This window comes from Dendrobates tinctorius, unplaced genomic scaffold (assembly GCF_039654945.1).
Source record: "Dendrobates tinctorius isolate UK_male_01 unplaced genomic scaffold, ASM3965494v1 ptg000163l, whole genome shotgun sequence".
Lineage (NCBI taxonomy): Eukaryota > Metazoa > Chordata > Amphibia > Anura > Dendrobatidae > Dendrobates > Dendrobates tinctorius.
This window is the reverse complement of record NW_027361830.1, coordinates 9,056,362-9,080,535: the sequence shown is the minus strand read 5'-3', so window position 1 is coordinate 9,080,535 and position 24,174 is coordinate 9,056,362. Positions and strand designations below refer to the sequence as shown.

General features: G+C 42.3%; 1 protein-coding gene across 5 annotated transcripts in view; it reads left to right on the top strand.

The window, feature by feature from the left end:
- RELCH (RAB11 binding and LisH domain, coiled-coil and HEAT repeat containing) overlaps positions 1–24,174 on the top strand; it is a 159,439-nt gene that overhangs the window by 23,395 nt on the left and 111,870 nt on the right. For 4 of the 5 annotated variants that reach the window (XR_012220911.1, XM_073550188.1, XM_073550187.1 and 1 more), the window contains exons 2-6: positions 6,108–6,197; positions 14,389–14,460; positions 14,575–14,630; positions 19,487–19,600; positions 21,651–21,842. Coding sequence is in view for 4 of the 5 variants with exons in the window: in XM_073550188.1 (XP_073406289.1) it covers positions 6,108–6,197; positions 14,389–14,460; positions 14,575–14,630; positions 19,487–19,600; positions 21,651–21,842 (524 nt within the window). In the remaining variant the exon portion in view is untranslated. The remainder of the gene's footprint in view (positions 1–6,107; positions 6,198–14,388; positions 14,461–14,574; positions 14,631–19,486; positions 19,601–21,650; positions 21,843–24,174) is intronic. The other variant, XM_073550189.1, reaches the window with a different exon arrangement.

Sequence of the window (24,174 nt, the reverse complement as noted above, 5' to 3'; positions counted from 1 at the left end):
GGATATCACGGCACACACCGGAGCAGTGGCAGGGAGCCAACGCTGGAGATGGTGAGTACTAGCTCGTAGTTATTTTACATTACTGAAATCCTTTCCAGCGTATAAAAGTGGAAAAAAATCGTTAACTTTTTTAAAAAAAAACTTATTTCCCATCCGTTTTCTGTCGCCGCGGGTAGATTAAAATAATCGGAGTCTTATTCTGTCCAGTGCTTAACAAAAAAATAGTAGAACCAGCCAACTTTGTCATCAGAAAGATTACATGATAAATCAATGAATATTGTAACAGAAATGTTTCTTTAAAGGTTTCCATGGAAATGGCAGAGTAATGTAGGGACACAGACTTGTGTGCACAGAGCCCACATTTAGATCATCACTGTCATCTCTACATGTATGTATGTAATTATGTACTTTCCATCATAGAGAACCTGATTTATAGCTATAACCAGACAGTCGGATTGTGGAGCGCCTACAGAGGTTATATACTTGGTGATGCAGAGGTCGTTGGCTTGTGATCACAGCCCACTTTGGTTCCATATCTGATTTAAAAAATTACAGTAATTTATTTTACTCATATAGCACTATTAATTCCACTGCACTTTACAGACATTATTGGCACTGTCCCCGATGGGGCTCACAAACTAGAATCCCTATCAGTATGTCTTTGGAATGTGGGAGGAAACCCACGCAAACACGGGGAGAACACAAACTCCTTGCAGATGATGTCCTTGGTGGTATTTAAACCCAGGACCCCAGCGCTGCAAGGCTGCATTGCTAACCACTGAGCCACTGTGCTCAATTGTCTACTTAAAGACAACACGTCCTGTTGCAGGCAGGGTGTTAAGATCAGGAGGAGTTAATCAGATTTATTATACATTTTTGTGGATTAAGTGTCGGTAAAACTTGCATTTAATTAATTCATATCCCTGTGTTTGTATGAATGAGTCTAGCGGGCGGTCCCATTGAGTGAGTATTCCCTGTATGCCTGTGCATGCAGTCATAGCTGTCAATCACTATTAGGACCGCCCACTGGACTCTTATGCACACATACACCAGGGATTTCAATGGATACAGCACAAGTTATACAGAATCTTTTCCAACAAACCTACATACGGTGTCTTTCTGCTCAGCTTCTCCTGGTCTATTCTGTGCTGACCACAGATCACACTACACGTATAAAAAAGGACCTGGCGCCAGATCAAAAATACTCTGACTTTGCTCTTTTTATTTTTATTCCTGCCGCTCACACGTATTTTTTTTTTTTGCACTATATTTGCGCTGCTTTAACATTGTTTGTCTTTTAAATTATTTCTACTAAAGTTATTGTACTTTTATTGTTCCTCTTACGCCTCTCCTTACATGCTCTCTCTGTTGTAGTGTAGAACAGCTTTTTATACACTCCTGTTTGGATGCTAGAAAACTTTTTGTCCCACTGGACCATATAATTGTGATTATTATTAGCATCATTCGCTAGGGATTCAATCACTGCTTTGGAGTAAAAAAGAAGCGCAGTGGGTATGCGAATCCTAGAAATCCCATCCACGTTGCTGGAACTGTACAACGTTGCGTTTCTGTTTTGTAGAGGTCACTGTTTAGCGGTGTAAAGGAGGCAGATCCCACGGGATCACTAGCACCGTTGAAAAGAGGATCACTTGGTTCCCCCACCTCTTCTTCCGCGCGGAGAGAGTAATGTACTTGTTATGAGGCATGCCCACTACAATCTCCCATAGAAGAACTGGTGAAAAAAAAAAAATCACTGTATATATGGAATGAAAAATAAAATGGTAGATCGATTTCTCTTTAATCTAGAGAATCCACATTTTAGTGTTCAGACTGTCCTGTAGTTTGGTGTCCCTTACGAAGTAATACAATATCTAATTGTGCTCGTGCCCTGTTAATGTCTGCATGTTCCAGAGCCGAACACTTTGCAGCTGTAGATCCCCGAGGAGATTCTCTTATCTGTACTCACTGCCTATTGGTATTTGAAATGCTTTTTTTTTTCTTTATAAGTCCGTCAGCAAATTTAGTTTATAATGTCATTTAGGTGTCGCTTTTCTGTAGCCCTGCCTAGATTTGTCCAGATCCCAGATAGCACCATATATACACATTGAGCGTCTGCCAAACCCATGGAGTTCAATCATCATATGTCCAGTGTGTATGGGGGCATTAAGGAATGTTACAAGAAAAAAGTATTAAGCTTTACATCTCTTCTTGGCTCCAATGACCTGTGATGTCAGTGATTGGCTGCAGCAAACAGGTTGCACTACATATTATTCACTTCTGGTACCAGCAGGGACCACGGCCTTAGGTTTTTGCCAGGGCTGTGGAGTCGGTAAGCCAAACCTGCGACTCCGACTCCTCAATTTCCCTTCCACCGACTCCACGACTCCGACTCCCACATATATTGCTTATATTTAAGTGAAAAGTGTATTGTAGTACAATGTGAACATCCGACATTTAATCATTTTTATGATACAATAATTAAGACATTTAGATAGAACATAATATATATTTATTGGAATACAACTTTAGAACACAAAACTGTAATAAATTGTAAATATGTAATACACTATGTAATATCGATTACATATATACAGTATATATAACACTACGTAATAAACTGTGTAAGTGGGGAAAAAAAACAGTTTTCAACAAAAACATACTAAATAACATTTGTGCAGTCTATGAATTTGTTCTAAGAAATAGAATTGCCTCCATCAGATCCTCCTTCACAGATTACCTAAAATCTGGCCTAATAATTTTAAGGCCAGAGAACAACCTCTCTACAGTAACTTGGGTTGGTGGCAAAGCCGTAACCACATGGACAACATCTCTAACAATTTCCGGGTATAAAGGAATTGCCTCATGCACAGTTTTGATGAACGGTTGAATTTTTCTTTGAGAGCAAGTGAAACATTTTGCTGAAATATGGTCAATCTGCTTGCTATAGGAGACGGAGTGAAATCTTTTTCCTTGCAGCAACGCTTTGCCTGCTCCATGTCATCCAAATACATGTCAAAGTCAAACTCCTTATCTGATGAGGATGAAGATATGGCAGCAGTAGCACTGTCAGGACCCAAGTCCTCTTGAGCCTGGCAGTCCTCCTGTAGGCCACTCATCCTAACTGCTACCTCTGTCAGAGCTTCTTTTCCTTTAGTAAGCTGTTGATCATCAAGCAATATACAATGACTTGGGTCCACATAAACAGCTGCCAGAAAAATTTTATTTTCCAATAGCTGTGTCTCTCTCCGTTTCATTGAAGCAGAAATGCCTTCTGCGATTAAATCTCCTCTTTGGGACAGGCAAAATGGCAAGTTCTTCCACTCCCTTATGAAAATGCCAGGCTTAAATCATCAGCTTGTAATTTTTTAGTCACGATAAATAGGTGATTAAGCAATTCCTTCAATTCAGCCACCTGTGTCCATTGACCTTCATTTATTGTTACCTGAGGGTTCGCCATATCTATAAGAAACGGTTTTAGCAAGGATCATAACTAGGGGGGGCAGAACCTCATACTGCACACCTCAGCTACTGCAGAACCTTATACTGCACACCCCTATACTTGAAAATAAAGCCTGCACCTTAAGATGTGGTGATGAATGCGGTCTACTTATTCCAACTATCAATTGATGTTGATGTGTTACTGAAGACGAGCAATGCCTGTCCTGGGCGTCCTTTTGGGCAGCTATGAGGTGTACCTGCCTGGTGCTAAAAAAAAAAAAAAAAAAAAGGAGTGTTAGTCTGTGTGCTACCCAGCTTTCATTCTTTTTGGTACAGATAAGATATGGATAAATGGATAGAGCAGATTTCTAATCTGCTTTTGCTATTGAAAACATCTATGAGCGCTAAAACCTTTCAGGTGATGTGGTTTTTTAAAAAGCTGATCTGCTTTTGCAGCTGAAAAATGTATCCTCAAAAAACGCAGCAAAAACGCTGTGTGTGAATGTAGCCTTAGATCAGGAATAGAACAGCCATTTATAGGACATTTCATAACTTTCCCAAATTCCTATGAAAAAATATTCAGCACATTCTGCATTGAACTATTGTACCCAATTTATTATATATTGTCAGAGTCGGACCATTTTATACCCACTCCACCAAAATGAGCTCCGACTCCATGACTCCGACTCCACAGCCCTGGTTTTTGCTACACCATCTGAGAGCAGTGTGATGTAGGTGCCGAGACCCTAATTTCAGTGATGTATCACTACTTTGCTGAGCAGTTTTGATAAAATCCGTTTTACCTGGTGCAGATCCAGCAGTTCTCTGAATTCTGAGCTCTGCATAAACCCCATCCACATCGCTTATTGACAGCTTGCTGTGTACACTGTGCATAGGCAGAAAGCTGCCAATTAGTGGTGACAACGGAGTTATATAGAGCTTATGAAGGAGGAGGACTACAGTGCAGCAGATTTACTAGTCCTCTAGTGATAATTTCCTGCTAATAAAACTACACTAATCAGCCCAGCAAGTGATATAGCGCTGCAATCTGTGTCTCTTCCTCTACATTATGCTGCTCTCAGGTTAAGTGGCATATTCCCTTTATTAGGACACGCGTCTGTGAGTATGTGTATTAGGACCTGGAGATACAGTAGTTGACAGCATGAGTGATCTCCAGGGCGCAGCGGTGCAGCGTCCTACTGCACATGCTCACAGGCAACTCTCCTACTACCATGCTAACACCAGTATCTATCAGTGTAACGGGGGCAGCCATATTAATGCTATAATGGTTAACTTTCCTAGACAAAACAAAATTATTGTGATTTCCGTATTTATGCATTTTTCTGATGCCAGTTTCTTATCTGTTCATGGAGAACACCTTTGAAAGGGTGGTCCCGGTGCTTACATAATGCTTATAATGAAAGTTGGGTACTGCGTGGTCACTGTCGTTTTGCATGTGACCTCTGCAGCCAGTCGGTGGTGACGTGACCGCCCGGCAGACTTTCCTGCTGCCACGCTGTATCCTGTTATCTGTATTTTGTGTTACATAGCGAGATTTGCCCTGTACCATGTGCTGGAGCAACAAAAGAAAAAAATCCCACATGTTCGTTACCATGGAAACTGCCAGCCTCGGGCCCGGGTGGTTAGCGCTGGCATATTGTGTGGGTGTCGTTACTGAACAGCTCCTTTTCATCTTGTTTGTGGCTTATTGGACACTGGATGCTTTTTTTTTTTCTGACTTTTGATTGAACCTTTCTGTACAAACACCAGTTTACACGTAGGAAATATCTATAATAATAAATGCCCTAAGCAGCTTCCGGTTGTAACAACTTCCGTCCAGTTGTAACCGGTGACGTCACCAAACACACGCACATGTTAACCCTCAACACACCACACCGCCTCAACACACACTCCTCTCACGTCCACTCACTCTTTCACTCCACATACGTTCCTTTCTCTCACTCCGTTTCTCATACTCACACCGTCATCGTCGCTGCCCGACATCTTCCTCCGCCGCCGCGACTCGGGATCCAAAAAGATGGCGTCGGCGAAATCTCGCGAGATTACGCCGACGCCATTTTGGATCCCGATGTCGTCCACGCCAGCGACATGTTCTTGCGGCGACGCCATCTTGAATATCGCGGGATTTCACGAAATCCAAGATGGCGTCGCCGCAAGAACATGGCGGCCTGGAGAACGTCTGGATCCAGGATCGCGGCGGCGGAGGAAGATGTCGGGGCAGCGACGATGACGGTGTGAGTATGAGAGATGGAGTGAGAGAGAAAGGGTCGTATGTCGAGTGAAAGAGTGAGTGGATGCGAGTGGAGATGGTGAAAGGTGAGAGGAGTGTGTGTTGAGGGTTAACATGGCAAGAGGTGTGATGCTATCGCATCCTCCCGATGTGATAGCATCGGGCCATAATCTAGTTCTTAATAAAACCAGTACTTTACTGAACAATCAGGAATGACGTTTCCCTTCTGTTCTTCTATGGATCTGAGAAGCGTGAATGTCATTTGTTTCCAATATTTACCCATCATGGCTATTATGGGGAATGAGAGCGACCCTGAATGTCTTCCTCCATAGAGTAATAAAGTGGATGGATGGTATTGTCATGTGTTGGATGTAAACCGTGGTTCCTTTTGACTCACCAGCTTTCCGCTTCGTTTCAGATCGAGCGGGTAGCATTAGCACTCTTGATTCGCTGGACTTTGCGCGGTACTCTGATGATGGAAATAGGGAAACTGATGAGCGGGTGGCAGGTGAGTAGCATCATACATTGATAAATTGTCCGCTTGAAAAATGCCTTTTTTGGTTTGCTTAGATCAGTGGTCCCCAACCTTTCTGACCTTGAGATCCACATTCAGCTTAGAGAGGGTCGCGAGCCACATCCAGCTCCCATCTCCTTCAAAGTAGTGTCAACCAAAGCCCCCATTACAGGTATAATCATAACCAAAGCTTTTGCACAGAAATCACTCCAAAACAGTACACTGAGATCCAGGAGTTCCCACAATACTCCCCTTTCAGTATTCTCCCATCAATGACTCCCAACACACTGTCACATCCAGCTTTGAGCACCTCCTCAAACAGGTAGTATCCTCCAGCGTACCATACCTAAAACATCTCTAAACCCCTAAGACCAGTAAATGTGCATCCAGATCTGCTCTTCTGTGCAGGGCTACTCACAAAATTCTCCATTTTGAGATGTTCTCTTCATAGTCGTTTGCTAGACCTGGAGCTAATGCACCAAGCTGGCAGACAGTCGCAAGCCACAATTCCTGGGACTGTGAGCCACATGTGGCTCCCGAGCTACAGGTTGGGGACTCCTGGCTTAGATTATATCATTTAAGAACATTGCCCCCATCATAGATGTCAGCCGGAGGCTCGGCAGCTCCTTTTCCAGCTTGGACTCGACTCAGGAAAGCGTTTCCAATGTCCACACATGACCATTGCTATGTGTGAGGGGGGGCTGGCTGATGACTGGTGCAGACAGATGTCATGACCGAGGATGGGATGGCCTAGCTATTGGAATGATCACCCAGCCATTCTCTATGATGATGTTCTGCCATAGGAAACACTGTCCTATTTTGAACACAATCTGGAAATGGACCCACTGGAACAGGTGCCGGTCTTCAGATTGGAACACCTTTTCTAATATGGTTGACAAACCCTTATTTACTTTTCTTTTTCTACCTTTGCCCATGACCGCACCCGAGAGAGGCTCTGCCGCCAAAGGCAGGAAACCGGCAGATAAATGGCAGAGGCTCTCTGTACGTTTCAGTGGTTTCCTGTCCTTACAGGTAGACTTATTATCCCTGGGGAAGATTTAGTTAAAACAAATATGTAAACCTATATGTGTGCGTTATTTTTTTACTTACATTTGCAGCTGTCACTTTATTTTCTCAGGTTGCCGCTAACGCACCTGCTCTGAGAAAACCTACTTTACTGCAGAAGTTCTCCACATCTTATTAAAAAAGGTCCCTAACAGCTAATGCATTAAAAAAGTAGCCATTACCATCCTATTAAATGCCCTGCTATACTAGCCCTGTTGCAGCGATGGTCTCTATTTACTTGCCTGTAGTGATCCCGTGCACGTGCGCCCCATCATCACTGCAGCGTGTGTAACCCCAGACCTGCACTGACTCTTGGGTTGGTGCTACTGATGCAGCCAGGTATTTAAAAGCTTTGCTATGGTTAGTTTTCTTTTCTCTCATTTGCTGCTATTGTGGAGCTGCTCAGGAGATTCTGACCATATTCTGCACATTTCAGTGACTGTAATGATGGGTAATTCATTACCTGAGTAAACGGAACCTGTAATTCCAGCTTCTGATTTCAGTCTTTCATAAGTCACGTGACTCGTCAGTGTGTCGATATTCTGCAGTTGTCCTGAAGCTGTCACTTTCGAGATTCCCCAGCATAGCTCTACCAAATATTATAGGGTGTTAGATTGCATCACTGCGATGCATTGTATGAAAGTGTCTGCGGTGTGTACCTTTATACTCACAAGGATCCTTTTAGCTCTTGTATAGTGATGAGCGAGTATACTCATTGCTCTGGTTTTCCGAGCATGCTCGGGTGTCCTCCGAGTATTTTGGCGTGCTCGGAGATTTAGTTTGTGTAGTCTCAGCTGCATGATTTGCGACTGCTAGATAGCTTGAATACATGTGTGGAATGCCTGTTTGTTAGGGAATTCCCACATGTATTCAGCCTGTCCACAAGACGCAAATCGTGCAGCTGAGATGACGAAAACTAAATCTCCGAGCACACCAAAATACTCGGAGGACACCCGAGCATGCTCAGGAAAACCAGAGCAACAAGTATACTCTCATCACTACTCTTGTACTTTGTGCATGTTCTGTGACTGTACTACTTCCAGGATTAAGAAACATTGCCTTAGTAATATAACTATGAGAATTACCATCTATGAAAAAGAAACATGCAGCAGAGTGTTTATCGTTGGCCTTCCTCTCACCCTCCAGACATTTATTTTATTTTTTTTGTCTGACCATTGCCATTGGTTTCTTGCCGTCTGACATAGTTTGGTTCTTTTTTTTTTTTTGGGTGTCCTCACCTATTTTTGGTCATGTTTCATGTTTCAGTGTTAGTGTTTTTTTATATATGTGTGTGTGTGTATGTGTGTATATATATATATATATATAATATATTTATTTTTTTTTAATTATAATGTATTATTTAAATTTTTCCAGTTGTTTTTGTACCAACGTTTTTTTTTCTCATTGCCTTCATTATTGGCTTGATTATGCATCTCATTTTCTTGAGGATCAGGATCTAATCCAAACCAATTTGAATGATTTTAATCTTTTTATTTAATTATATGAAATAAAAATAAATAGTTAATGCCTCAAAAAGACTATAGGTGAAAAATATAGTACTAATATGGCGCTCACCATGGCCACCTGAGATTTACAGAATGGCGTGCCTCTATTAGTTTATAGCAACAAATATGAACCTATCACTCAACTTAAAGTTACGTGTGGTATATAGATTGTGTAGAGCTTATAGGCATCTATCAGAAAGGGCGATGGTGCTTTAGGCATTGAGGAGAATGATCTCTCTAAGGTAATGAGCTTGTCAGTATATAGAAGAAGATGAAGGAATTGAGGGTAAACTGATTAAATTTGCTGATGACACAAAGCTAGGAGGGATAGCTAATACTAGAGAAGAGAGAGAGAGGATTCAAAAAGATTTAAATAAACTGGAGAAGTGGGCAGCAACTAACAGAATGGTTTTTAACAGGGAGAAATGCAAAGTACTACACCTGGGCAATAAAAATGAAAAAAGCATATATAGAATGGGAGGAATAGGGCTAAGTGACAGCACATGTGAAAAAGACTTGGGTATACTAATAGATCACAGACTGAATATGAGTCAACAGTGTGATGCAGCAGCAAAAAAGGCAAATGCAATTCTAGGATGTATTAACAGAAGCATACAGTCTAGATCACGTGAAGTCATTATTTCCCTCTACTCCTCTTTGGTCAGACCTCATCTGGAATATTGTGTCCAGTTTTGGGCACCACATTTTAAAAAAGACATCAACAAACTGGAGCAAGTTCAGAAAAGAGCGACCAGAATGGTGACCGGTCTGCAAACCCTGTCTTATGAGGAAAGGTTGCGGGATTTGGGAATGTTTAGTTTGCAAAAGAGAAGACTGAGAGGAGACTTAATAGCTGTCTACAAATATCTAAAGGGCTGTCACATTGTAGAAGGATCAACTTTATTCTCATTTGCACAAGGAAAGACTAGAAGCAATGGGATGAAACTGAATGGGAGGAGACACAGATTAGATATTAGAAAAAACTTTTTGACAGTTAGAGTGATCAATGAGTGGAACAGGCTGCCACGAGAAGTGGTGAGTTCTCCTTCAATGGAAGCCTTCAAACAGAGGCTGGACAGACATCTGACTGGGATGATTTAGCGAATCCTGCTTTGAGCAGGGGGTTGGACCAGATGGCCCAGGAGGTCCCTTCCAACTCTACGATTCTATGATTCTATGATTCTAAGAGGGGCAAACGTGCCTCCAGATGCGGTGGACACCGCATCTGGAGGCACGTTTGCCCCTCTCCTATATACCTTAGAGAGATCATTCTCCTCAATGCCTAAAGCACCATCGTCCTTTCTGATAGATGCCTATAAGCTCTACACAATCTATATACCACACGTAACTGAAGAAGGTCACATTGACCGAAACGTCTTTTTTAGTGTACTACAATAAACCGCCTTACAAATACCTTTAAGTTGAGTGCTAGGTTCATATTTGTTGCTTTAACGGTTTGGGAACCTAACCTTAGCACCATCTTGAGTTGTGCTCACGGTGTTCTTTCTCTATTAGTTTATAGATCAACTCTCCGTTTTGGCCTAAATATGCTATATATCTTCTGAAAGAAGGAGGTTTTATGTGTCGCAGTACAAGCACTTTCAGGGTATGTGCACAGTTTTTTTCAGGCAGATTTTCCCTGGAACCCACCAGAGAGAGTGGTAAAGAAAAACAGGTGTAAGCCGTCAATATGTCACATATGGAATAGTAAAAAAAAAAAAAAACCTATTGTAAAACCATCACTAAAGTTGTCCATAGACATGCCCGAAAAGATGCTTCAGTGAAAACATCTACGTTTACTTTAACTTAAAAAATGTTTTGGGTATTCTGGTGTGTAGAAGATGCCATGTGTAACCTGCTCTTTGACATCTTTCTCAGGCAGGATTTAAATGGAAGCCCCCTGAAAAAGCGCTAAAAAGCTGCCAAAAAGAATTAACATGTGTTCAGCAATGTGAAATTGAATTATTATTATATTTTAACTGATTCAGGCTTAGAAAGCTGTATAGAATGTCCTGAACATTAATCAGGTGGCTTCTGCTTGTTAGCTACTAGTGATGAGCGAGTATACTCGTTGCTCGGGTTTTCCTGAGCATGCTCGGGTGTCCTCCCGAGTATTTTGGCGTGCTCGGAAATTTAGTTTGTGTCCGCGCAGCTTCATGATATGCGGCTGCTGGACAGCCTGAATACATGTGGGAATTGCCTGTTTGTTAGGGAATCCTCACATGTATTCAGCCTGTCTAGCAGCCGCAAATCATGCTTCTGAGGCAACAAACACTAAGGCTGTGTGCACACGCTGCGGATTTTGCTGCGGTTCCGCAGCGGTTTTGGCCGCTGTGGACCCGCAGCAGTTTCTGCTGCGGTGTACAGTACAATGATTCCCTATGGGAATCAAAAACCGCAATGCAGACGGTGCGGAATTTTCCGGGCGGATTATCTGCGGTTTTCAATCCGCAGAAAGAATTGACATGTCAATTCTTTCTGCGGATTCACCTGCGGTTTGCCATCTCCTCCATTGAGGAGATGAAAAACCGCACGGCAAAACCGCAGGTAAAACCGCAGGTATTTTGACCTGCGGATTTTACAAAATCCGCGCGGTTGAATCCGCACCTAATCCGCAGCGTGTGCACACAGCCTTAATCTCCGAGCACGCCAAAATACTCGGAGGACACCCGAGCAACGAGTATACTCGCTCATCGCTATGACTGCCAGTTCTTTCCTGAAGCTTCTACTTCAATAATGGTGTGGTTATGCCGTCATCTAAAAGGAGTCGTGCACATACCCTAGAAATTACCTGTCACCAGTTTTAGAGTGGCCAATGTTTGCTCTTTGTTCCCGCTGCTCCTCTGACTATTGTATTGTTGTGTCTTTGTTTTTTTTTTTATAAATCCGCCATACGTTTCCAGAGAGATGAGCCTTTTTATGTAGTATTTTTATACAGGATTCTCTGGGGGCATGTCATTAGGCTGCTCTGTATTATTATTCTGAGCAATGCCCCTTTGGTAAAGACCATGAAAATTATCACTAAATAAAAATTCCCATATCTCTAGAACCATATGGCAAATTAAAAAAAGAAAAGCCTAAATATTCAGAGGAGCATCAGGAATAAAATAAGAGGAAAAACTGATCACTTTTGACCTGGTGTCAAGAGCTTCTGAAATAGAAACTTGACATAATTTATAAGGAAGACATACAGATATTTTCCGTGGATCTGATCCTTTTCTGCTCTTCCACTGAAGATTTCAGCCAATGCCGCCCAAACAGGCCTCCAATTTCCATAGTGCACTTAGTTTGAATTGCTGCATGGCCGGCCTCCCATCCCAGAGACAGACGCCGAGTCCTACGTTATGGCTCTTGCTGAATCGGGCCAGGACAGTTATTGCTGTTGCTACATGTGTAGTTTTGGGTAACAGAACCTGTTACTCAGAATTTGGTACTTTGTCCGATGCAATTTAGGTAATGGGAGGCTGTTTTGGGGACATCAGTGGAAATCTTCTGTGAATAAATGTCTGATTTATTGACAAGACCTGAGGACAATCTTACAATGACCTAGCTGGTATAATGTCACCCTTCACATCCTGTACAGAAGAAGAATCACTGCTTTTAACATGAGTGCAATAGTTACTTAACATGAAACCTGAGATTGTGTTGTTTTTTTTTGGCAATTTTTCTCTCCCACTTTGGTGTGTCACACACCTACCTTCTTTGTTTTAGACTGATGCACTGAATATCTCTTTCCCCATTCATTATTTGCCCTCAGGGCGGATACGCAGTGGATCTTCCATCCAGATTTTTGGGGCAGAAACTGTTTTATCATTTTAGAGTAAAAGAAAAGTGGATCAAATTGTCCTAAATATCATCCGTACGCTACATAAGTCAATTGCCCACATCATTTTCTTTATTAATAAAACGGTTATTCAATTTTTTAAAAAAAATTGGTAGTCAAAACACAATAATATAATGCTGTGCAAGCCAAGTGGCAGACTATAAGTAATGGGATTTGTCATACATGAGTATAATGCACAGTACAGGTTACCTTTCACCAGTGGTCCCTAACCTTTCTTACCTCGCGAGCCATAGCATCCCCCACCTGCCTGAATGGTGACATCCAGCACCTGCTTCTCCCCCAAAAGTAACACTCATAGTCCCCATTATTGGTATAATAACAGCCAAAGCTTATCCATCTAAACCACACCAGGGCTGTATATTTGCATCTAGGGGTTTCCACCTTACCCTCATTCAGTATTCTTCCATCCAGCGCTCCCGCCACACTATCCCATCCAGCTCCAAGCACCCCTCTGACAGTATCGTCCTGTCTCCAGATTGGCACTTAATTTATCTCTCCAACCCCATGGCCAGTATAGGTCTATCTAGATCTGCTCTTCTGTGTGGGGCTACTTACAAAGTCACTGTCTAGAGACCTGATCTTCATAGCTGTTTGCTAGACTTGGCGCTAATACACCAAGTTGGCAGACAGCCGCGAGCCACAGATTTGTGATCTTTTACGTACACTATACATTATACCACCACACTACACTAACCCTCCAATAATATTACTGGAGGCATTCCCAAATGACAAGCAAAAGTTTCCTTCTTGAATGGGCACCTTGGGCAATACCGGATGTGGACAGGTTGCAGGTGTGTATGGATGGGCTCTCCACCCTGGTTCACCTTGCACAAGAAGTCCTTGGGCCCTTTTTGCCATCCTGCCAAAAGATACATACAATCTTTATCATGTCCTTGGGTCGCCCTGGAATAGACTCCATCAAGTTTTTGGCTCAGATACGTTTGTGGGTGGTTTTCATTTATGTCCCATGTGGACATTAGATTGTGTTCAAACCCCAAACAAGTACAAGTGATTGAAGTTTTCAACCTATTTTGATCTGATTTGTAAGAGAAAACTCGCCAATGCAAGTCTGTGGGGGCTGTGATAAAAAAAAAAAACATGCTATTGTTCATGGACCATTTGACAGGAGAAGCTTGAGGAACCCTTCCATCAATTATTTTTCCATCCGAGAAAAACTGTTGTTAAAAACTGACCAAACTCTAAGACTCTGAAGAAGAGGATTTATTTTCGCGTACAAGAACAATTGCTGACTTATGAAGAAGCATTTAGGCTGTTCTCCGGTTCCTGGAGAGAATAACAACTGATCTGATGGGTGCCTGGTGTGGGACCATAACAGATCCAATATTGATGACTTCTCCTAAGAATAGGTCCTCGATGTCCAGTCTGTAGAAGACCACCAAAAAGTGTTTGATTTCCATTTTTGAGTGTAGTGTAGACTAAGCCATAGTGTACAGTCTCCAATTAAAAATGACTATGATGAAATCGCCAGAATGTGCGTTTCCTTGTTTTCCCTCTGCCTAAACTTTGTCAGACAGCTTGAACTGTGAACTTGGTTTGGCTAGATTCATTTCCACAGAAGAAAAGTATGCCGATGGTTTTGCTAAGCCAACTCTGCTGCATGCTTTCATGAGATCCATTAGACTGCATGCTTTCTGTTTCAATACAAACTGTATATATATTTTTCCACACCCATCCTTGCTTTTTATTTTTATTTTTGTTTCCCTTTTCTTGGTTGGATGCCTGTGTGTGTTTAATCCAAAACCCTGTCCAGTCCTGGAGTTTGAGCTACGGAAAGCCAAGGAGACCATTCAGGCCCTCAGGGTCAACCTTACACTGGCTGCAGGTGGTGTACATACGATTTTCTTCTTCCTAGTTTTCTTAACTCACAATACTAACAGAGGTAACACTTATAGCTGATCTTATAAGAGTGCCAATTTGCTTAATTTCTGTGTTTCAGAAAATGAAGTTCCTTTGCAGGAACGCAAGAATTATAAATCAAGTCCTGAAATTCAGGTATGAAGTTTTTTTTTCTATATTTCACATAAAAAATTTAAAAACATGGAATATAAAGTGGTTTTCAAAGCACAGGGGTGACTTCTTGGTGCTCTGCTTGTTAACAGATATTTCTTAATAGACTTACTACTCTGCTGCTGCAGATGGTCAATATTTGTTTCTAATCTGTGCCTAAAGACTAGCCAAGACTCATTCGCTTTCTGTAGGCTGGAGTAAGACCCTTCCATGAGTTGGTAGATAATGTACAGCTAGCTATCAAAGCATGCATCAGATGGGTTTGTCCTGAAATGTTTCCATCTTCGCACAACAGGCTGAAACTGCACTTTGCTGTATAAACTGAGACAAGGTTTGCTGAGGTCTTAAGATTTACAGACTATTCTCCTAGCAATACCCCATCACTTTGTGATTTGTGTAGGTCTGGGGCATGCACTACCCTGGTTAATCACTGCAGCGCCATCATGGCTCTTCCCAGCTCAGAGGCCCCCAAGCCACTCGCTGTTCAATGCCTCTCCACCAATCCAGTGCACAGGGATCTGCAGAACTATATATACAGAATACAAAACTGGGCAAGAGCCCAAGCCAGCTCACCAAACTGCCACAGGTGCTCGGAACTTCGTTCAGACCCAACGTGGAGATAACAAGAAGCAAAAGGATTGACGCTCCAGCTCCATAAAGAGCTATAAAAAAGATCCATCTGTGATCGAAACGCGTTGCCGTTATACCAGCAGCTGTGTGTACACTCACTATATTGGAGGATTTTTCTGCCAATCTATGATATTTTAATATTTTTTTTCAATAAAGAAAATTTGTTTTTATGGCGCTGGAACGTCAGTCCTTTTGCTTGTTATCAGCAGAACCACCCTATTCAAGTGAAGGGAGCAAGTGCAAATACCTGTACAACTGGGATGGTGAAAGCATCTTATTAAACATCAACGCCATATCCTTTTTATTATTGGGTCATTGGGGGTCTCAGAGCTTGTTCCCCACTGATCATAAAGTGATGGCATTTTCTACCTGTGCCATTACTTTAATGGATATTTCTATACTACACAGTTGGCCCCCCAAAACACAATCAGATTATCTGTCATTAGAGAGGTTATCTCCAACTGGACAACCCTTTATTAAAGTGCCCAATATAAGAGGAGGCTAGTGGACTGATTGAGTCACATGCTCTTCAACCAGTAGCCATATTATAGACAGAAGAGTTGGCCCGTTTGTGAGGAAAGCTGCACTAACCAGACAAAGTGGCCGACCTCTTTAAAGAACTCTATTTTCCTGCTGGAGGCTTGGATGACTCAGTATTGTAGGGTTCACAGATAGGGCGACAGATGAGTGCTTATTCCCGGTCATGCTCTGGTCAAAGGGGGAAGAGGGCAGGACACGATCACTTCCTGGACACTAATCTATGGCGTTTTTCTGTCTATTATTTCCTATTCAGCTCAGCTGTCATCACTCTTCTGTATTTTCTATATAGACCATTCAGATTACCAACTTTGATCTCCAATCTTCTTTACGGACGACATAGAAAATTAAAACCATAACATATATTTCTATTGTACAGAAATTTTAATTGGGCATGTAGCTCTTTCAAAGTCCAGCAATCATTTTTTAATGGTATAAAATGAGAGATTACCAGTATTTAAAAAGTTTTATTTTAAACTTTTAAACATTAGGGGGAGGAGCTGCTGAAATTTGTCATGGAAACCTAGTGTAGTACTAGTTCATTTACGACTGCTGGAAATGTGGGCGGGATCTGATCACATGAGTGTGATGTCACCACACCCCTTCCCTTTTGGGTGTTTTCAAATAAGAGTTGGGGGGGACAAACTTTAGGATCAGTGGAGGTCCCATTGGCGAGATCACCACAATATAACTCTTATGACCCAGCCACTGAATAAGTTTGGATTATCTGCTTTTTAACCTCTTACACGCGTTGATACACATATAAATGGTGGCCTCCAAGGGAATAAGGTAATAATGCCCCCCAGAGTTGGAAAATCTCTATTGTTTCAGCTTCCTGGGGGTAGCTGAGACCCTGGAGAACACGATCAGGGTTGGTTTTTCCGGTCTCCAATCACATGAGAAAAAGTGTCCCCAGGCCACCCACAGGAGCCTTAATACCGGAACCACCAGCTTCCCTCCTGCTCCGGAAGCAAAATGGCAGCCGTATGTGCAGTCTGCCCACCGAGATCTGCCAGCCGGCTACTATTGGTAACTAAATTTTTATCACTATGACAGACCCTATCACAGGGATGAAAAGCTCAATAATTAATAAATATGCAGCTCTTGGCAATGCCTCTCCTTGTGCACCCCTTGGATCACACCCAACTGTGTCACATTACATTTCTGTAGGAGTTGGGGTTTTTTCAAAAGTTCCTTCCCCCCCAAAAAAGATGACTGTATGACCTTTTTAATATGACACCCTATTATCAAATTCTGTGTAGTACCTGTGGATTCAAAATGCTTTGAAAATGGGGTCATTTGTGGGGGTTTATGCTGTTTAGGGTCCCTGCAAATGCCACATGGTGTCTGCCATCTGTCAGCCAAATTTGTGTTCCAAAATTCAAATCTGTGCCCTGCCGTTTGTCCAAACAACTATTTGGCTACATGTGGGGTATCTCCACACTCATAAGAATGTGGGTAGCAAACTGTGGGGTGGTCCACTTTTTGATGTTACCCCTTACAAAAGAGAAAAAAATTGGGGCTAAAACAACATTTTTTAGAGATCAAATAGAATTATTATTTTTTCATTCCACTTTGCATTAATTCCTACATAGCACCTGAAGGATTAAAGAATTTCCTGACAACAGTTGTGAAGTGTTTGAGGGGTGCGACTTTTAGTATAGCATCCCTTTTGGTGAGTTTCCAGTATTTAGGCCCTCAAGGCCCATTAAAATTTGAATAGGTCCCTAAAGAAACGAGTTTTGTAAATTTGTTGAAAAAAATGAGAAATTACTGCCAAACATTTAACCCTTCTAACAGCCTAACAAAATAAGTTGACATTTGAAAAACTATGCATGTGTAAAGTAGACGTATGGAATATGTCATTTATTCATTATTTTGTGTATCATGACTACCTGGTTTAAAGATCTAAGGACTGAAAGATTGAAAATTGCAATCCTTTTTTTTTTTCACAAATAAATGCAAGTCAGTAATCTGTGGCTACCGGACAGAAGCCCTCAGAGCCGCCCCTTGCCTAACAACCTGCTGCAACGTCATCGTTGAGGTTGGCAAATCAAAACAGGGGTTGCGAGTGCCCTAGATCGGAGACGGACCTCAGTGCTCCTGTCCAGCAGACACAGATTACTGACGTGGCTGCTGGACTGGGTCTTGCAAACCGATTGCCACTATCTACTGCATACTGATATTGACTATACTGTAACCATGCAATCACTTCTTTACTACACTGCATGTTAGCTTGTAAATGCACATTGTGATCAAATTCTGGCAGCCCATCCGCCACGACAAGAGGACGCTACACAAATCTGTACGGGATTGCCTTGTTGTGGCAGGTAGACTTGCAGAGTAGAAAAGATTGTGCACTCTTGAGAATAGAACGCAAACTTGCTCTCCTCCATAAGGAAAGAGACCCTTCTCTCTAGTGCCCACCAATAAGTGGCTTTCCTGTAAGTATATATTAAAACTTGACTCCTTTATAAGCATTGATTTGTAACTTCAGTAAAATGTTGTCATGCCTTGTTGAAAATGAAAATGGCTGATATGAGCAAACTATTATGACTTGATAATTTCTGGCAGTTGGAACATTTTAATAAAGTAGGGACACTTTTTACAGAGCAGATTGATCTACTGTGGCTACATATGTTACGAAAACTTTCCATAAAGAGGCTTTCTGATTTGTTTTGGATCAGGAATTTCTATGCCGGTTAGATAATGGCCAGATATTATAGATGGCATTATTTTTTTTCCCATTCATTTTAAAGGGAACCTGACAGCTGATCCACAGGCCAAATGTATTCGGCACTGGCCAGGTATGTTTGATTGTGAAAGCTGCGGTGTTTCCGAGAAAAACATACTTTTACAAGCCACTGATGTTTAAGCCGCACAGGAGAATAGTTGGACAGGTGGGCCCCCAGATGCTTCTCCCCACCTGCTCTCTAGATTGAAAGTTCTCCCCCTATATATACACGCAAGCAGAGCTCGGTCACTCGAGGGGAAGCGGGTAGGGAGAAGCTTCTGAGGATTTAACTGCCTGAATAGTCTCCTGTGCGGCTCGTTACCTGGCGGCTTTAATGCTGCCGGTGGATCAGAATGCATGTTTCAGCCGTCAGATTCCCTTTAATTTGACTTTTTAAAGGGAATCTCTCATCAGGTTTTTCCTTTATAATCGGAGATCACCATAATGTAGGAATAGAGACCCTGATTTCAGCAATGTGTCACTTACTGTGCTGTGTTTTTCTGTTTCAATACAATCCTTGTTTTATCAGCAGGAGATTATCACTACAGGACAACTGGCCTCATGTCTCCTAGTCCAGCCATGCACATATCGCTGATTAGCAGCTCTCTGTCACTCACTATGCAATGTTCACAGTAAGCTGTAGTGTGTGCAGGGCTATACACAGCTCAACAACTGAGCTCTGCTAGATATGCAGCAGAGGAAACAGTGAATCTATCATGATTGCTGGAGTCGGGGTCTCTGTCCCTACCTCATGATGCTGTCAGATTACATAGCAAAGGTCTGCTGACAGATTCCCTTTAACAACTAGTCTCACACAGGCAACATCACATAGGAGGGTAAGTTGATTGGTGGCTTGTTGTTATTTACCCAGACTATTAAATTTCTCAAACAATATGAATAAATGGACCTTGTTAATCTAACTTTTTTTTTTTTTGTCTAGGAGCCTATAAAACCTCTTGAGAAAAGAGCACTAAATTTCCTTGTCAATGAGTATTTATTGAAAAGTAACAACAAACTTAGTTCTATAACATTTTCTGATGAAAATGATGACCAGGTAAGGTGCATTCTATTTTAATTTTTGAGTTTTTTTTATTAAAGGGATTGTCCAGTCTTACGATATTGATGACCTATCCTTAACATAGGTCACAAGTAGCAGATCGGTGGGGTCCAGACACCTGACATCCCCACCAATCATCTGTTTTCAGCTTCAGCAGTGGTTGGATATCAACTCGAGTATAAGCCGGGTATACATTGTCCCCTCATCCCTTTTCTTGTATGCATGGCACCCCCGTCGCTGTCCTTGTATGCATGGCTCCGCCATCGCTGTCCTTGTATGCATAGCTCCCCCATCGCTGTCCTTTCATGCATGGCTCCTTATTCCCTATCGTATGCATGGCTCCCCCATCACTGTCCTTGTATGCATGGCTCCCCCCTCCCGTCATTATACGCATGGCTCCTTATCCCCTATCCTTGTATGCATGGTTCCTTCCTATATAAAAAATAAACATGCTACTCACCTTCCTGCGCGCCCTCGCAGCATCTCGTTCCGGCCAGCAGCTCCTTCAGCCGAGCACTTGCGTGTCGCCGCTCATTAAGGTAATGAATATTGACTCCACACCTATGGGAGTGGAGAGGCGTGCATATTCATTACTTTAATGAACGGGGCCACGTGATCGCTCGGCCCGGAAATGCTACTGGCACCGGAACCAACGAGATGCAGCGAGGGCGTGCATGAAGGCGAGTATGATGTCTTCTGGAAGCCAGCGGCTGCCGGTATCACTGTGCGCACTATAAGAGAAATGAATATTCATTCCTCTTTAGCAGTGGCACAGGCTTTTGCCACAACCGCCGCCTCCTGCCTCTGTGACCCGCTACTCCGCCGCTCCCCCTGCCCCGCCGGCTTTCTGGGACAATTGACTCGTTTATAAGCTGGGGGGGGAATTAGGATGTTTTCAGCACAGAAAAAGTGCTAAAAAATTTGGCTTATGCACGAGTATATATGGTATATATACCAAAAACATGGAGTATACAGTCCAATATATAATTCAAAAAGCTTTATTAAACATACAAAAAGGTATGTACATATGTATAAAAAAACGAGTATCAAAGCAAAGTCTATGGCCCTCTGAGAAAGCCAACTTGAAACGCGCGTTGGGGCTGTCACCCTGGTACCACACATGGGCAACGATGGGTAAGAGTTAGTGTAGATTGGTTGTTTGTATGGATGCAGTGTTACACTAAGGTTACAATACGCTTTGAAATTAAGCATGCATTCGTTTTGTAGTGGTATGGTATCCTCTCTGCATCTCTTCAGACACCTGGTGATGAGGTTTACACAAAGAATTTGCACAGATATGAATCGATTTAGATAGTCTTCCTGCCCTAATTATTTATGTGATATGCACGTTTTTCTACCTTAGTCTCCGTTCTATATGACTTTGCGTTTGATTTTTTTTTGTACATATGTACATTCCTTTTTGTATGTTTAATAAGGATTTTTGAGTTATATTTTGGACTGTATACTCTATATATTCAGTATTCTTTTCTTTATAGGAGAGTCCATATAGTCCCTTAAATTAGGCATAGGGTCCTTTTATATACCTACATCTTTAAATATGGTTTCTGTTTTGATGATATTGTTTCACATGTGTATGTATAAGGTATATGTGTAATGACCGTCGCAGGTAACTGCAGCTCAGCTCATTATTCAATTCACGTACGCGAAGTAAAGCTCCAGACGTACAAGCTGAAATGTCCTTTTAGCCTATGTTAGGCAGTATACTTCGGATTCAACGCAGTATAGTACGCTGTGCCATAGAAAGTTATAAAATATTATTTGCAATATGACCATATGGATGGCTTATCCTATACAGTGAGATATGGGACCGCGTCCTGTTGGAAGTGTACTTCTGGACATTCTCTGAATGTACATCAGTCTGAGAGCAACAGAGTAATGTGAACTAAAGCATATAGTATAAATACTTCTGTCACTTTGTTTCGCGTTACATAAGAGTGCATGTGTGTACATTAGAAAATGCAATGATGCCTTCTCTTTTAGATATTTTATTGCTAGTTTCAATTTATTTTGATGTACTTATCTTTAGGACTTTGAACTATGGGATGATGTAGGGTTAAATATCCCAAAGCCTCCCGACTTGCTTCAACTTTATCGAAATTTTAGCAGCCACCGAGGCATAGTAAAGGACACAGCAGATGCTGCAGTAAGTGTAGATGAGGATGATCTGCAGCCACTTCCGAAAGCTGAGAGGTCTACCATGGATCCAGTACCTGTACAGGTCAGAAATTGTATTTCAGAATACTTGAAGGAATTGTAAAATGTTTCCCTAGTCCCTATTCTGTTCGATAGCTATACAACTTCTGCAGCATCAACTACACTAAAGCATGTTTCTGAAAATGGAACAGATTTATTTTTTTGTTACTAGAAGACACATTTAGTAGCAATAAAGTATGCATCCTATAGCTTGGAGGCAGCTGTCTATGATCGAGAAGAACGCTGATGCAGAATCTTTCCCACTTATTTGGAGAACTGCTCTCTTCTTCTGTCTGACGCTGATCTATCTGATCAGTGCAGGGCAGGAGATAAAACTACCAGGACCTGATCATCACTAATGCTGCATGTATGCTACCCGTCCTAACTAGCTGAAGGACCTCAAGTTATGTGATCTGTCTCATTCCTGTAAGGAACGTGTGTGTGTGTTGTTGATGAAGCTGACCTTTGTGTTGATGACGGAACTGAGCTCTGTGTGTTGATTGAGCTGATCTGTGTATGTGTTGATGGAGCAGGCCTGTGTGTGTGTTGATGATGGAGCTGACCTCTGTGTGTGTTGATGATGGAGCTGATCTGTGTGTGTTGATGATGGAGCTAACCTGTGTGTACGGATATTGATGAAGTTGACCGTGTGTGTGTGTGCGCGTTGATGATGGACCCAACCCTGTGTGTGTTGATGATGGAGCTGACCTGTGTGTGTATTGATGATGGAGCGAATCTGTGTATGGATATTGATGAAGCTGATTGTGTGTGTTGATGGAGCTAACCTGTGTGTGTGTATTGATGATAGAGCTGACCTCTGTGTGTTGACAGAGCATCTGATCTGTGTCTGTGTGGTCATGGAGCAGCTGAGCTGTGTGTGTTTCTATTTTCTGCTAATCTAAGCCTGTGTTGCGCCTTATAGTAATGTGTGTCCTATATTCCCAAAAAAATATCGTAATATTGTTTTTCTCCACATTATGAAGAAAAAATTGAAATTGGTCTTGAATATATCTTATTGTAATTTTCATTTTATAAAAGTTTTAATATATAACAGGTGCTGCAAGTTCTTACTGATGGGTGGGGAACCAAGTCCAAAGACCACCTCCAGTCAATCAAAGTACCACTTTGAAGTCCAGAGCTACTGCATTATTTGTGTACACTGAGCCGTCTATAGGACCAATAGTAAACATATCAGCCTGTACACAGTTCTGTGAGAGAATGCACAGACCCATAGCCTCACTTTGCTGCCTGTTCAGTGGGGGAAAAAAGTATTTAGTCAGCCACCAATTGCGCAAGTTCTCCCACTTAAAATTATAGATAGACCACAACTATGAGAGACAAAATGAGAAAACAAATCCAGAAAATCACCTTGTCTGATTTGGCAAGATTTATTTTGCAAATTATGGTGAAAAATAAGTATTTGGTCACCTAAAGACATCCAAGATTTCTCACAGACCTGTAACTTCTTAATTAAGAGGCTCCTCTGTCCTCCGCTCGTTACCTGTAGTAATGGCACCTGTTTGAACTTGCTATCAGTATAAAAGACACCTGCCCACAACCTCAAACAGTCACACTCCAAGGTCCACTATGGTGAAGACCAAAGAGCTGTCGAAGGACACCAGAAACAAAATTGTAGCCCTGCACCCGGCTGGGAAGACTGAATCTGCAATAGGCTGTTAGGCTATGTGCACACGGAGTTTTTTGCTTCTGTTGATTTTGTAGTGAAAACCGCAGATAAATCCGCAGGACTAAAGTCCTGCGGTTTTACACCTCATAATGGATGAGTTGTGAAACCGCAGTGTTTCTGGACAAAAGAATTTACATGCTGCGGATTGTAAACCGCAGCAAAACCGCGTGGAAAAATCCGCAGCATGTACACAGCGTTTTCCAGTTTACCATTGAAAACAATGGTACTGTACAACGCTCCTAAATCTGCTACGGACCTGCAGCTGCAGAAACGCTGCGGATCCGCAGCAGAGTTTGCACCGTGTGCACATACCCTTAGGGGCTGGCGTAACGCACCAAATAAAATAGAAGGTATTTAGGTGCGTTCGCAGCCCAGGGTCCACCGTGCAGAGATGGTAACTGCTGCTCGGTAATGGCGGAGACTATATAGCGGTATAATAAGTGAACGCACGCAGGTTAACGTCACCCGGTGTGTACGAGGCGGACTCTGTTGCCTCACAGAGCCGCACTACCGCTGAATATAAATGCCGAAGCCTGTTAAGCTCACAGAGCTCGGCGAAGTGAGCGCTGGTGTAAAGTCACAGGACTCTGCCCCAAGACACAGGGTCGGAGTCCCTCTAGACTCACCGGTACTCGGCGCCGCAGTAGATGCGGTACTTATGTACCTTGTG